The 14,093-nt window shown below is 37.0% G+C and overlaps 1 protein-coding gene and 1 long non-coding RNA gene across 3 annotated transcripts in view; one reads left to right on the top strand and one right to left on the bottom strand.

Annotated features, from left to right (window-relative positions):
- Positions 1–7,363, bottom strand: part of LOC125486096 — a 23,965-nt gene extending 16,602 nt beyond the window's left edge. The window contains exons 1-2 of the long non-coding RNA XR_007264782.1: positions 7,261–7,363; positions 6,411–6,482 (exon numbers count right to left, since the gene is read on the bottom strand). This is a non-coding gene — a long non-coding RNA (uncharacterized LOC125486096). The remainder of the gene's footprint in view (positions 1–6,410; positions 6,483–7,260) is intronic.
- LOC109913865 (leucine-rich repeat-containing G-protein coupled receptor 6) overlaps positions 6,657–14,093 on the top strand; it is a 235,120-nt gene continuing 227,683 nt past the window's right edge. Inside the window, exons 1-2 of one of the 2 annotated variants that reach the window (XM_020513425.2) lie at positions 6,657–6,784; positions 8,067–8,258. In XM_020513425.2, coding sequence (XP_020369014.2) covers positions 6,753–6,784; positions 8,067–8,258 — 224 coding nt within the window. In that variant the 5' untranslated portion in view covers positions 6,657–6,752. The remainder of the gene's footprint in view (positions 6,785–8,066; positions 8,259–14,093) is intronic. The other variant, XM_048612237.1, reaches the window with a different exon arrangement.

Consider the following 14,093-nt stretch of genomic DNA (forward strand, 5'->3'; position numbering starts at 1 on the left):
CTTTTGATTTTCTAAGAGATTGTGTGTACTACTGTCTTTCTGGCCAAGATGTTTATACTATGTTATCCTGAAAATGACCTATATGTCTCTATATTAATTCTTTTTTCTCTATGTTAAAATAATCTCAATACATAATAATGCATTGCGGCTAATCCCATGAGTTTAAATTTTGTGTAACAACCTCCCCTTGAATGTCTTCTGAAACACCAAATATACTTCATTCACCAGTTTCCTCTCATCTGCCCTACTAGACAGGCTTCAACGCAATTCTGATATACCTTTCAGACATGATTTCCTTCACATAAAATTAAGGTGACTCTATTAAACACATTTTATGGTGTAACTTGCTGAACATCTCTGTTCATTCCTCATTCCTGACCCTAAGCTTCTGGTCATATCATTTTAATTATTCATCTCACTCTCACTTTGACCTCATTATCTTTCATTTTACATGCTATGTCATTGAAGCTCTTCACAATTTGATTTTACATTTTAACTAGGAACTTTATAACCTCAATTATGTATTCAACCTCTTTCAATCAAAAATACTCCTCCCATGTTAATTGATGTAATGCTTTGCTGTTAACACTTACATCTCATCTGACGCCATATTTTATTCTTAATTTGTCCCATTACCACTTATTTTGCTTGCACACTATCATCCATTTTATAATTTGATCTAACCCACAACAATCACTGTGTTCCTTCCTCATTTCCCCTCCTCCAAATACATCCCATACTCTATCCTTAGTTCTTCCTCTGCTTAAAAAATGCTAAATGCCATAGTTCTTCCAGTTCTAATTAAAGGTAATTACTCTGAAGTGTTAATTCACCTTTCTCTCTCCATCTAAGTTGTAAAGATAAGCCCAGCAATTACAAACCAGTGACTTTAACTTCAATTGAGGCGATGCTTCTAGAAACCATTATTTCAGATAAAATTAGTGGTCACATGAAAAAAAAGCTAGGTTGATTTTGAAGAGCCAACATGGATTTCTAAAGGGGAAATTATGTCAGACTAACATGCTGGGGTCTTTTGAGAGCTAACACAAAGGATTGATTAGGTTTAGGGTGAGTCTATAAATATGGGAGGTGTATTTCTGATTGGGAGAGATTGAGCACATTGTTGAAGTTCCTAATTAAAGGGTAAAATGTTGTTTATCAAAGTATGCTGGGCTTCAATGGAACAGTTTGGAAAATGGAAGATAGAAAGTTTGGGATGAAAGTGAGTTGGATAATTAAAGTGATAAGTGACCAGCAGTTTAGTATCACACTTGTGGAATGAACAGAGGTATTTGAACTTCAGACTCAAATAAAAACAAAATACTGCAGAGATTTGAAATAAAAACAAAGTGCTGGAGAAACTCAGCAGATCTGACAGCACCTGGAGAGGGAGAAACAGAGTTAATGTTTTAAGTCCAGGACGACTCTTTGAAGAGAGAAGTTAACTGTTTATCTTTGCACATAAGTTACCATACTGGCTGAGTTTATCCAGAATGTTCTGGTTTTAGTTAGGCTTCCAAAAGGGGTTTAATGAAGTGCTATACAATGGATTTAGGAGACTAATTAAAGACTATAGAATAAAAAGGGGTAGTGACAATGTGGATACAAAATTGGCTGAAAAATAGGAAGTAGAGAGTAATAATGTATTTTTTAGTCTGGAGGAAGATTTGTTGTGGAGTGACCAAGGATATGAATTGGAATCTCTGATTTTCCTTATATGTATTAATGATCTAGATCTTGGCATTCATGGAACAATTTCAAAGTTTTTGGTGATACAAAACCTGAAAGCATTGCAAACTATAAGGAGGACAATGTAGAAATTTAAAGGACATAGAGAAGTTGGTGGACTTGGAAGGATAGGTGACAGTTGAAGTTTAAAGTGGAGAAGTGCGTGGTGATGCATCTTGGTAAGAAAAACAGGGACAACCAATAGGAGATAATGGTTACAATTCTAAAGGGATTGAGCAGATCCACCTGGTATGTGTGTGGGCAGATTTTTGAAGGTGGCAGCACAGGCAGGGAGAGCAAGAAATTCAACAGAGTATAGAACACATTTATAAGTATGGTTCCATGAGGATCTTCACTTATGAGGATAGATTGGAGACTTTAGGACTGTTCTCCTTGGATGGAAGAAAGCTAAGTGAGGATTGATAGTAATTTTAAAGTTATGGATGGGCTGAATGCAGTAGATAGGGAGACATTTTTCCTGCTTATAAAAGAATCTAGAAGGAGAGAGCAAAGAAGCAAATGTGACGTGAGAAAGATAATATTTTCGCACAATGATTGGGTCTGGAATGCACTACCTGGAAGCATGGTGGAGGCATTCAAGAGAGCATTAGATGATTATTTAAATAGAAAGATTGTGGGATGTGGGAAAAGGCACTAAGTCATGATGCTCGTTTGGAGAGTCTGTGCAGACCGGATAAGCTGAATGGCCTCCTTCTATGTTGTAACACTTCTGTAATTCTGTAATAGATGTTGTCTATTGTGCTTAGTATTTCCAATTTCCTATTTTTATTTGAAAACTTAAAAGATCTCTTTTTCATGTACTGCAGTGGAAGGTAAGTTTGATGCTATAGCAGACTCTTGTGTTTAAGTCTCACTAATCAAACCAGAAGTTAAAGAGGCAGCAAGAGGCACACACTGTGTAATTGTAAAGACAGGTGTGCTTAACTGCACAAAGTGGGATTAGATACTTCCGACAAAAGTGCTTGCAGCTCTTTATTTCATCATTTAGTTATCAGAATAGAGAATGTACCTTTCCATAATGTTAAGCATTGCCTGTGCACTGTATTTAGTTCTTTACTTGCATATATACAGAACATGTTTGGACGTGCACCGGGGAAGAAAAAAGGTACCTAGGTATCATGACAATATATTTACATTAAAAGCAGATGTGCATCAGGTATCTGTCTGTCTGCTTTCCTGTTCCTTCCTATTTCATTAAGCAGAGGTGGAGTGAAGGTGCTGTTGATGGAAAAGGAAGACACAGAAAGCAAAAAAAATTATAATAATTAAAACAAATATAATGGCAAAAACAGGAAGATGCATTATGAGCAAAGAAATAAAAAACATTTCTGGGGATCACGCTATTCTTCTTTGATGCTGGGGGCTGAAAGTTTTCATTCCAATCCATTTGGGAATCCCAAAAGCCTCAGGTGTATTTTAAAACCGGACTTGAGCTTGGTCATTCTAGAACTTCCACTTTGTTTCCTTACAGTTGCTATCTAACTTTGCTTTGATTTGTGTACAGAGACTTTAAAAAAAGCTTCAGCTTGTCCCCTACAACGAAATCCAATGAGTGAAACTTAACGCCAATGCACTTTGAAGCAGATGGTCTGCTTGTATTTCTGTTGGGTATTAACAGTTGAATTGGTAAAGTAATACAAAACACCCTTTGTTTGTTGTATAAGGAAGGAAAATACAACCCAGAGAAAATCTGTAACACCTACCTCTCCAATTGTCCCCTGGGCCTGGACAGTACTATCTGAATGATATTGCTATCATTATATGATACAGAATTTAAATAAACTATTGTTTTTTATTTGTCTATATATTCCGCTAAAGAAAGAAAGAGAGGGAAATGAAACCTTTCAGCTTTATCCACAGTGCAGTGAACTGAAATGAATCCAGGTTTTTGGTCAGTTATTCAATTGTAATGGATTTAGGTCACGAATTTAACATTAAATATGAGTCAAATTTTGTAACCACGTAGGAAAATTGAGAAGATCAAGTGAGTTAGTGACTTTGGGGAGGAATTAATATAATCAACCTAAAAGGAAAAAGTTATTTATTTCCCTATGAGATCCCTTTACTCTGTTCAATATGAAGTGCTGATGGAGGATTACACCTGAAATGTTGATCTGTGCTTTCTGTTCACATGAGCATACTGACCTGCCTGGCATGACCAGAATTTTTTTCACATTACTGTTCTTGTTTTACATTTTTTTTTCTTCTTTAATCTCTAATATCTTCTAATTGATAACAAAATAATTTTGTATACCAACATCACTTCCACAAAATGATGAACAAAATACTCCATTGTTTCACTTTATCATAAGTATGCACTTTTTCTGCTAAATGATCCTTCAACAACATTCTTGTTTGCTCTCCTTTTCCATTTAGTTTATTTACAGATTGTAAATTCTCTTCATTTCTCCATGATACTCTCTTTCTCTTCTTTGCTGTGGATTTAATATTTATTTTGCATTTTTCCCCTCTATTATTCAGTTTGGTTATATTTTATTCTTGTAATATCCCTTTTATTTTCCCTTCAAACTTTAATTTATTTTTATCTCCTTAATTCTGCTGTTATAAATTATGTCATTCTTCATAAACATGGTGTCTTTGTTATATATCTTTTGTTTGATATATTTCCCCTTATTTCAATTCTTTGTTTTTAACCCCAACAACAATCAAGAAACTCAATACCATCAAGACAAAGCAGCCTATTTCACTCTCTTAGCTATTGGTTCATAGTGCCAAAAGTGCATTCCATCTACAAAATGCACCGCAGTAAGTTGCCTAGGTTCCTTCAGTGGCACTTTCCAAACCCATGACCTCTATCAGCTAGAACAACAAGACAACATATGCATGGGGATATGCATTACCTGTAAGTTCTCTTCCTAGTCAATCACCATCTTGACTTGCAATCATATCATCGTTCTCTCACTCTGGCCAGTGAAAAATCTGAAACTCCCTTTCAGCACTGTGATGTGACTACACCAGAAAGACTGCACTGGTTGAAGAAGGTCATTCACAATCACAATCTTCTCTAAGTCAATTAGGAATGGGCAATAAATATTGGCCTTTCGAGTGATGCCCATTTCCCAAAGTACAAATAAAAAGAAAGTCATAGCATAGAAAATACACACACTTTTTCACAGCTACAGTCTGTGTTGCAGCTGAGGATGGCTTGCAGTAGAACTTTGGTCCCAACTGCAATTGTACTTTGCCACTTCCAGTCTCTGAAATTGAAAAATTAAATTTTCACTTGTTTCAAGTAGTTATTATCAATGAATTCTCGGCAGAATCAGCCAAACCAGTTCAAAAATTTGGTGAATTGTAAAGATAAATGAATTGCACCAAAAGTAAACTTGTCTTCATGTTCTTTTGCAAAATTTTGCACTGGTTCAAGATTCAATTTGCCTTTATAGACCCACCTGCAATATTGGCCTCACCTCACCTAATTAGAATTGCAAGATTCCACCAGTTCCAGTGGTTAAGGAGAGCTGTTCAAATAAGACTTATTTTCGTATATGTATGGGCACTTATAGGGATGTTTTAAAAGTATATTCATATCAAAACAAATTTACTAAGAAACACCAATTAAAGTATTAAATGGTTCAGTACAGTTTTGTGAAACATTTTTCAGTAATTTTAAATCAGATTACTCACAGATGGTGAAGGGTCGGTTTTATTAAATATATTTATATAGGATCATCAACCAATTTTCAAGTGTATTACTGCAATTGCACTAAGCTAGCATTCTTAAATACCTCAAGGAACTCTTAAAGTGAAAAAAAAATAAACAATCATATTCTGTTGCATTCTGACAGAAAAATTGATTCATGGAAGATTTTATGTGTGATTATGCAAATATATTGTAGCAGAAATTAAAATGCAACCTGAGCCTTGGAGCAAATGCAACATAAGTTTACCAAATGATAACTAGACTCAATGTGTTATGAGCAGAGACTGAGCAAATGAGGATTGTATGCCCCAGTACTGAGAAGGTTAATGGGTAATTTGAAGTTTTCAAGATATTATGGAGAACAGATGAGGTACAGAGGGGGAAAAACAATTAATGTTGCTTTGGCTGTTGGACTAGGGAACATTGTTTTAAAAGGACAACCAGGCCTTTCAGGAGCAAATTTTTTTTAAAAATCATGTAAACACTGCAGTTTGAAACTTTCTCCACACATGGCAATGGTGCCAGAACAGTTATTAATTTTAAATCAGAAATTGACAGGTTTTTTTTGGCAAGTTGACCAAAGATATGGAGGAATATGAGGGAAAGGAATTAGGTCTCAAGTGAGACATTACCTTATTGAATGCCAGATCAAACGTGGGTGTCTATGTTTTAATCTTCACAACCAGCACAACTTCAAACATAACTTCCTCCGATGTCTAGGGTCGGGGCCCTTCTTCAGAATTTCTGAAGAAGAGTCCCGACTCGAAACGTCAGCTTTCCTGCTCCTCTGATACTGCCTGGTCTGGTGTGTTCATTCAGCTCCACACTGTGTTATCTCTGACTCCAGCATCGGCAATTCGTACTATCTCTTCCTCCAATGTCTGCCTTGCAGTCAAAGCCACACTCTAAGATAGCACAATCGAAAACTAAGGTGCTCCTGCAGCCACCATGGCTTTTACATCCTTAAGTTCTGGTGATTTAATTCTCCCGAAGTTACCTTGTCAATGTTGACTGATGGAGGCATCCATCCACTGTGGTAACTGAACCATGTGACCGTCCAATACTCCCCCTTAACGCCGAAGAAATTTTAGAAAAAGAAATAAAATTGAACTCGTTTAGCAGAAGCCTGTCAAAGTTCCTTACGTTCTTTTTAGCAAAGATACTTAACAGTTTGCAGCAAATTATATTTCAGAAGCATATGATTTGTGGGTTTATGCCAACGCCCTCCGCTTTACCAGTCTTGGCATTTGCCAGCTGTCAATAGCTACTAACCACACTGCTCGCTCCTGGCTGCTCCTCGCAACAAGAAAGAGAATTGGTCACACACATAAAAAAAACAATGACGGAGGCTCGAAAGAATGTTTTCACCAGGTACACTTTTTACTAGCTACTTCCTATACAATGGGAAAACAATTTATTCTGAGCCGCATGAAATGGAAGAGGGAAGGGAAACGCGTTCTGACCGCTTACTGAAGGAGTGTAAAACCTGAAACTAGATCTAAGCTAAGAGGGGAATAGGGAAAAGCATTAGAAAGCTACTGGGATTTTAGGGCTGTGAAATAAATTAGCAAAGCGCCTTGCGTCTACTTTTGATAAAAGGCCTGTCACAGAATATAAATTTGTGTGTGGTTTTGGTCACTTTTGGAAACCCGTGTACTGTATAATTAAACAGGCGCCAACGCCACTTAGATTGTGAATCGCTGTTTTGAGTTTCATTGTTTCAAACCTTCCGTAGAATTGTTATTGCATTTGGGAGCGAAACGAAGTTTTGAGTCTATTTGAATTCAGATTCCTCGTGATAAGGCTTCCTCAAAGCAGAAGCTTTGATATTCCCCAGTGCAGATTACCTTTCTGATCAATTCGGCTGTTTTAAAGTCCAGCTTGAACACCCAGAATGAAGTTATTAGCTGATACAAATTGCACTGTTTCCAAGGGTTTACATGGGACCTGAAGGAGGAAACTGGACAATTTTCTTGTCGTCAGGTCCTTTTAATGTTTAATTGGTCCTATCTTTACATTTTGGCGCCTCTCATCATGTCATACACCAATTGAATTGTACGCTTGAAGTGCATTCACTCGGATAGGTTAATATTTAATTTCTGTGGATTTTTGTTTTCCCAGTACGGCTGTGAATCTGTGTACCTCGCAAAGAAATCTACAGCCTTGTGTCTCAAACTTCTTTGAACCTACCTAAGAAAAGACAAGAACAATTGAAACAGCTAATTTTCCAAAATTGCAATAAAATGTGCGGTTGAAATATCCCAGTCAGTGCACACTCATTAACAAGGTGTATGCGATTAGTCACTTCAGTGATTGTAAGCGATCTGAATGATGAGATGAAAACTTTTTTTTTCTTTCTTTGGCTGAATAAACGTGGAGAAATTCAGTATTTGGGAGGTAACTTCGAATTAAATTTGATTAACCAACCCAGTAAATCTTTGCGTGCTGCAAGCTCCTCCCACAGCGACCAGCCGTCCAATTTCAACCCTCGGCGCCAGCCAATAAGGGATTTGTGTATTTACCCTGAACTACAATAGGTAGATGCGGTGGTAGCGAGAGCAGAGCAAAGTTTGCAGAGATCTGCATCCACACACGTGTGCTGCTTCAAGTGTCATTCGCACAGAGCCACCAAACGCTCCCTTTCATCTCACAGGAGAATGCTCTTGCCCTGCTTAGTGCTGGCCCTAGCTGCCTTTGGCTATGTTCCCTCCAGCCAAGCGCCAATGATTCCTTCTTGCCCAGCTCGGTGCCACTGTGAAGAGGATGGCATTCTGCTGTGGGTCGATTGCTCAGAGCTCGGGTTTACAGCATTGCCGGAAGACTTGAGCCCGTTGACGTCCTACCTGTAAGTGCCTGTAATCTTTCAGATAAACGTGCTATGGTACAAAACATGAATTCATTAAGTTAAAGGTGCATCGTTTCCTCTCTCATGTACTCTGAAGGAAAATGTAATAGAACCAAGAACTTTCGGTGGGATGTCAGCAGTTAGGCGAAGATGCTGTCGTTTTAGTTACAAGCCCCATCCCCTCAGCCCCACATTGTTGCTTGTAACGAGCTGCAAGTCAGAGACAGGGCGACTGCGTTATTTCGTTCATGTGACAAGAGGGAAGTGATGAACATTGATGCTGGCTATAGATGCACTGTCAGAAACAGCGGGGAGAGCAGATTCTGACGTGGGATCGACACGTGTAAAAGGTGGGGGTACTCTTTCAAAGTGCTGGTACCGACACGATAGACCGAGTGGCCTCTTGTTGTGCCGCGTGGTTCTGTGACACGTCCCGCGACCCTACCGGATAGACAGTGTACTGGAAATAGTAGATGGTCAAGTCAGTGTTCCAAGTTTGTTTCTTATTAGAGTGAGATCAAAGCAATTGCAACAGTGATATTAGCTAACGAATAAGTTTGATACTCTTCCCATATAGTCTACGGAAATTCTTGGTGTGTGTATATGTATATGGACTGCATGTGTTCAATGGGATGAATATTATATATTTCTAATTCACAATTGAGACTGTTTATTTGATTAACGCTATTTATGACTTGGTCAATAATAACGATGGAGTAAGATAGGTTAAAAAGATATCATATCAATGATGATTAGCTAGAACCGAGTGGACAAAAAGTTACTGATTGAACACAAACTCCTCAATAACTGTGGCTCGCAGCTTTCGGAACGCACTCTCTCGAATGAAAGACGATCTGGTTTAACCCGTAGTCCGCTGCGATTATATCAGAGAGCCACTGTAACGGTGGAACAAAATAACATCGCAGTTCCTTTGCTGTTACGGTGCAGTAAAACTGTACCTTACTTGTTTTACTATCACGAGGGCAAATGATTGTCCGGTGCCAAAAATAGTTTCTATAAGAAAGTAATTACTCGCTTCCGTCGGTTGGTTAAAAGGGACAGGAGAATAATTTCCGCCCTGTGCTTAGAATTTTAAATAGCTGTAACTTTATATGAAAGACAAACAGGCTGCAACAACATACTGACATGCTCAGAAATAGACGGGCACATCAAAAAGCTTTTATAAATTGCCTTTAATGCTGCACCTGCCAGGAATATTAATCCGGCTCTTTGCATTACTTACGAGTAGTGCTCTAAATCCCCCTAAAAAAAAGACTGAGAACCACAACGTTACATCAGAGCGATCCTTCCAGTGCATTGTGTGGCGCCCGGGCCACTGTAATTGTTTCCGTTAATATGTAAATCATGAAGATGATTTTTTGTACAATGAACGTTTTCGCAAACTTAGCACGCAACGATTACAAATGAACTTCCAGCGTCCGCAATATGTCTGAGCTGAACAAATTTGCAACTCCTCGCATTCGAAAGGTTTTTAACTTCACACTCAATTCAGTTGTACAACGAGCCATACACCTACTCAGGGGCTCGATCTCAGCCTGAGACTTGCTTCCGAACAGCTTCAGATGTAAGTGTTGGACACTCCGGAGAGGGGTGGTGCAGGCGTTAGAAAGTTGCAACGGGCAAATGCCTCCTTCCAGATAATGTTTTGGACGCACATCACCCCTAACTCTGCTGATCGTCCTAAAGCAGGTTGATTATAGATTTAAAACAGACGGGATGAACTAAAGTGAGTAAACGGCAACGTCAAACTATAGAATCTTGGTGGGTTTTGTGTTTTGATCCAATATTCTGAATGCAAACCCATTTCTGAAGCTGTATATTACCGCACAGTAAACTGAAAATATAAATGGAAAACCTATAGTAAAAACTGAACATTAAGTTCTCAAATATAGTAATCATACAGATGTGTAATTTCTGAACAGTTACGAGAGAACCATAAAATATGGTTTACATTCTCTGTAAATATACCGAAAATGACCTACCGTTCTGTAACTTTCTCATTAATTTTTTTTTACACGGCGATTTTGGCGTGTTCACACTGATTAGTGTGCTGAACAAACATTTACAGTCTCTCTTTTTACACCAAAGGAATAAATCAGCCGGGGGCCCTCAAAAGGCTATATATTTGGCTCGGATGATGAGCGTAGATATTTGGCTGTCACTTACACTTGGGAACTTCCTTTGAAATCACTGGAAATGTACAGGCGTCAGGGAAATTATCTTTGGTACCACACGCACATCAATCAGTGATGGCTGTAGCTTCAGGCGTTGGTGCAGTCGAGCTCACCTGTGTGGACTTTTACAATCCGTGTCTACGATTTGAGTTCGTAAACGTTATTTAGTGTAAAAAGCCACAATCTCTTGTGCTTTGCAAGTATTTTGATAACCTTGATTTTCAATATAATTCTTCAAATGTAAGCCATTGATAGAACTAATTTGTTTCAACGTGTACTTTTTCAAAGTGTTAAATAGCTCACTTTGTACCAAAGTGTTTTTGAAAAGGCAAAGGTTTGGAAAACTATTGAACAGTATTGTGAAGGGTGTTTTTCAGGTATCTTGTAATTAGATATTTGGTTTCTAAGAACTGTATTAACAAGCTCCCACTACACAGCTTGAATAGATATAATAGGTGCTGATGTATACATTATCACAGGTGTGTCTCAATGCATTAAAACTGTTCCTTTGAACTAAGCTATCCTTTATAAGCATGTTTTAATTAACATGCATATAATCAATGCACAAAAATGGTCAAATAAGACGGTCCAGCAATAACACATTCAGGACAAATGTCATAAATGTGTTTTTAACAACTCGAAAATGTTTTCTCCAGGAATATGCCTTGACATGATATTATACAATATATATTATGTACAATTTGTATTGATGCAAAATAGTCTGGTGCAAATCGTGCGGTGCACTTTGAAGACCAAATTGTCTTGATCTGATTTGCAAAAGGGGGAATGCAGTCTCCCACTACTCATTTTCACACCTGCTGCAGTGGGAATACAGCCAAAATAAAACAATCATTTAAACATTATTGAATTGTTATAAAAACTTTTGTGATAAGGATTGTCAAGACAATCTTCCTTTTCTAGCAATACAATTGAGTTGGAAATCAATTGATTTTCCAGAGGCCCCTTCTCATCCTTTAGATAATAAGTTGCAAAGAAAACGTTGCAATTGCTCACATAAGTTATCCGCCTCATATCACTCTCAATAGATGACAATGCCAATAGTTACACCGAATATAATCACACAGAAGATATTTGGCATTTACCGAACATGTCTGTTGAACTGTCTAAGAATTTATGATGCAATTTTCTTTGCAATTCAGCCCTTTTTGATTATTCAAATTTTATGCATTGCTTAAATGTTCATCTCACTTACATTCCTTGCATTATATCTGTAAGGTAGTAGATAGTTCCAAGTGGTAAAATATATTTGAGATAATGAATCATGTTTGATAAATGTTTGGATTAGCTGTAAATTTAATATAGGAATATGGTTTGGCTCAGCATCAGAACCTTCTTTCATTATTGTGAATGCAACTAAAAACATGCTTGGAAAAATACACGCTAAACAAAAAGTAACATAATTTCTGTAATGAGCTCAAAGGTGTGCCTTTATTTAGGTGCTGGCAATCCATTATCAAGTTTAGCACATCAACATGTGCTTACCATATACTGATGTGTTAATAACCTGTAATAAATATGCACCATATCATTCACAATCTAAGCCATCCCTTACACTGCCAAGTTTGCACTGGAATAAAGCAGGTACAGAGAATGTTCTCAGAAAAAAACAACTTGGCAATGTAAACTTTACAGTCTGGTATTGTATATGAATTTTCATCTCTTCAGCTGTGAACTCAATCTACCTCATATATCCTAAGGCAATAAGGGAGATTGGTGTGCTTGTTTGATGTCCCCACACAGGCATCCTTATGCTGCAGCTGTTTAACTTGATTTAGAGGGTTCAAGGTCCATACTAGTGTAATTTCTTGAAAATAGTGTAAGAGCAGGTTGGAGCATTACATTGAAGCAGCATCATGGTCAGCTTTGACATTGAGTGCTGCCATTGCTAAGGTGAAGAAATTGAAGAGAGAATCATTTCTAGGCTGCTGTGTGCCTCTTTGAGTAGTCCATTGAAGTGCACATCAACTAATAGGTGGTCCACCTTCTCATGTGGATATGGCTGACAATAAGATATGCAAGGTGAAGTTCCACACAATGAAAAATATAGAAATAAACATAGATATATCCACACATTAACCAGCTCTATCAGCCAAGTCCTGTTTCATGACCAATTTTTCATTTAATTTAACCCAAACTTAAATGCTTCAGGTCTTTGCTGAATCATAATTTGATCCAATACTTGCTGAATGGTTTAACAGAATTGGTGTTTAATGCACTAGGTGGCAGTCTGTTCCTTATAAAGGTTCTTTATAATAATAAATTGCTTATTCTAATTACATTTTCTGATTCTCCTGTTTACTTTTGCACAAGATATATCTTTATGTCTAATGTATGGATTTGTTGCATTTATTTAATAGTTTTGCTTTTGAAGCATAATTAAGAATGTGTCCTGTGTGTTTTTTTAAACAATTATAATATTTAAGCTCCTTAGCAATTCTATGCTCAGTGTTTTAAACTCATGCTGTCCTTGCATACGTTTATATTTTGATAAAGTTGAATAGACAGTATGTTTCATGTGTGGTCTCCCATAGATAATTATATAGTGTTAACATTACTTCCTTCCAATTACTGTTCCATGATTTTACTCGTACACATCAATATTTTTATTGTCTTGCACAATCTAGGTATAATTTATGTTATGGCAGCAGTTTCATTTTTTCATAATTACTAAACCCTGCATAGATTTATCAACACCTGCCATAGATCCTTAGATCCTTAATTAAACAGGCATATTTATTCTTCCAAAGTCACTCTTAATTTTTAAAATTGATCATCATTTGCCTGAATCCACCATTTTTCAAATGCTCGCTTGCATATGGTAGTTTTACTAATGTTATCTTGACTTCATGTGTATTGGGAACTGCATTATATCATGGATTGAATTCATGTACTTATTATCAGCATGTTTTCCATGTGATGATTGTATGTTTTCTTACTGCAGGATCGTCCTAATCTAAATATTTCTAGCAGCAGCCTTCTTGAGAGTTTAAAAATAAAGAAGGCTATTTATTATCACATACTTACAATAGATGGTTAAAAATGAAATATCTCACTCAATCGTCTTTAACAGAAAATGAGTAGTTATAAATGGGGAAACAAAAATACAATTATATTATATAGTTGTCCCAGATTCTTTCATGACAGGCCTGTGGTTTCTTAGATATGTGATACTTTAACTGGAGTGAAGATTGTTTAAAGGCAAAGGATTTTCAGTAAGCTACTCAGTGTGTTAAATTCAGATTTCTAAGAGTTTAGTTCTCAGGTAAAACTGAAGTTGCATCAGGTTAAGTTGATTGACGAACTCTGTGCAAGCATCCTCTTGTTGAATTTTAAAAGCGAACAGTGAGTATGTCTATCTTGTTATGTGACCTTGAGCATTTCAAGCTACTTTTCCAAATAACTTGAAAATTTAGGCCAGTTATACATCTTGTGTTGTGGTATTCACATTAAGTGTTTGAAACAGCCCAAGTCTATGTATTTGAATGCCGTATTCAGTTTAAAATTATGCTCTCAGGAAAAGACATCAAGTCCTATACAACCCTTGGTGGGACATATGCAAAAAGAAAAGGATTGTAAGGAAAAACTGTTATGTCAAGCTGTTTCTTGAATAAGATAGTAA

The sequence above is a fragment of the Rhincodon typus genome, chromosome 25, assembly GCF_021869965.1.
Source record: "Rhincodon typus isolate 14 chromosome 25, sRhiTyp1.1, whole genome shotgun sequence".
Lineage (NCBI taxonomy): Eukaryota > Metazoa > Chordata > Chondrichthyes > Orectolobiformes > Rhincodontidae > Rhincodon > Rhincodon typus.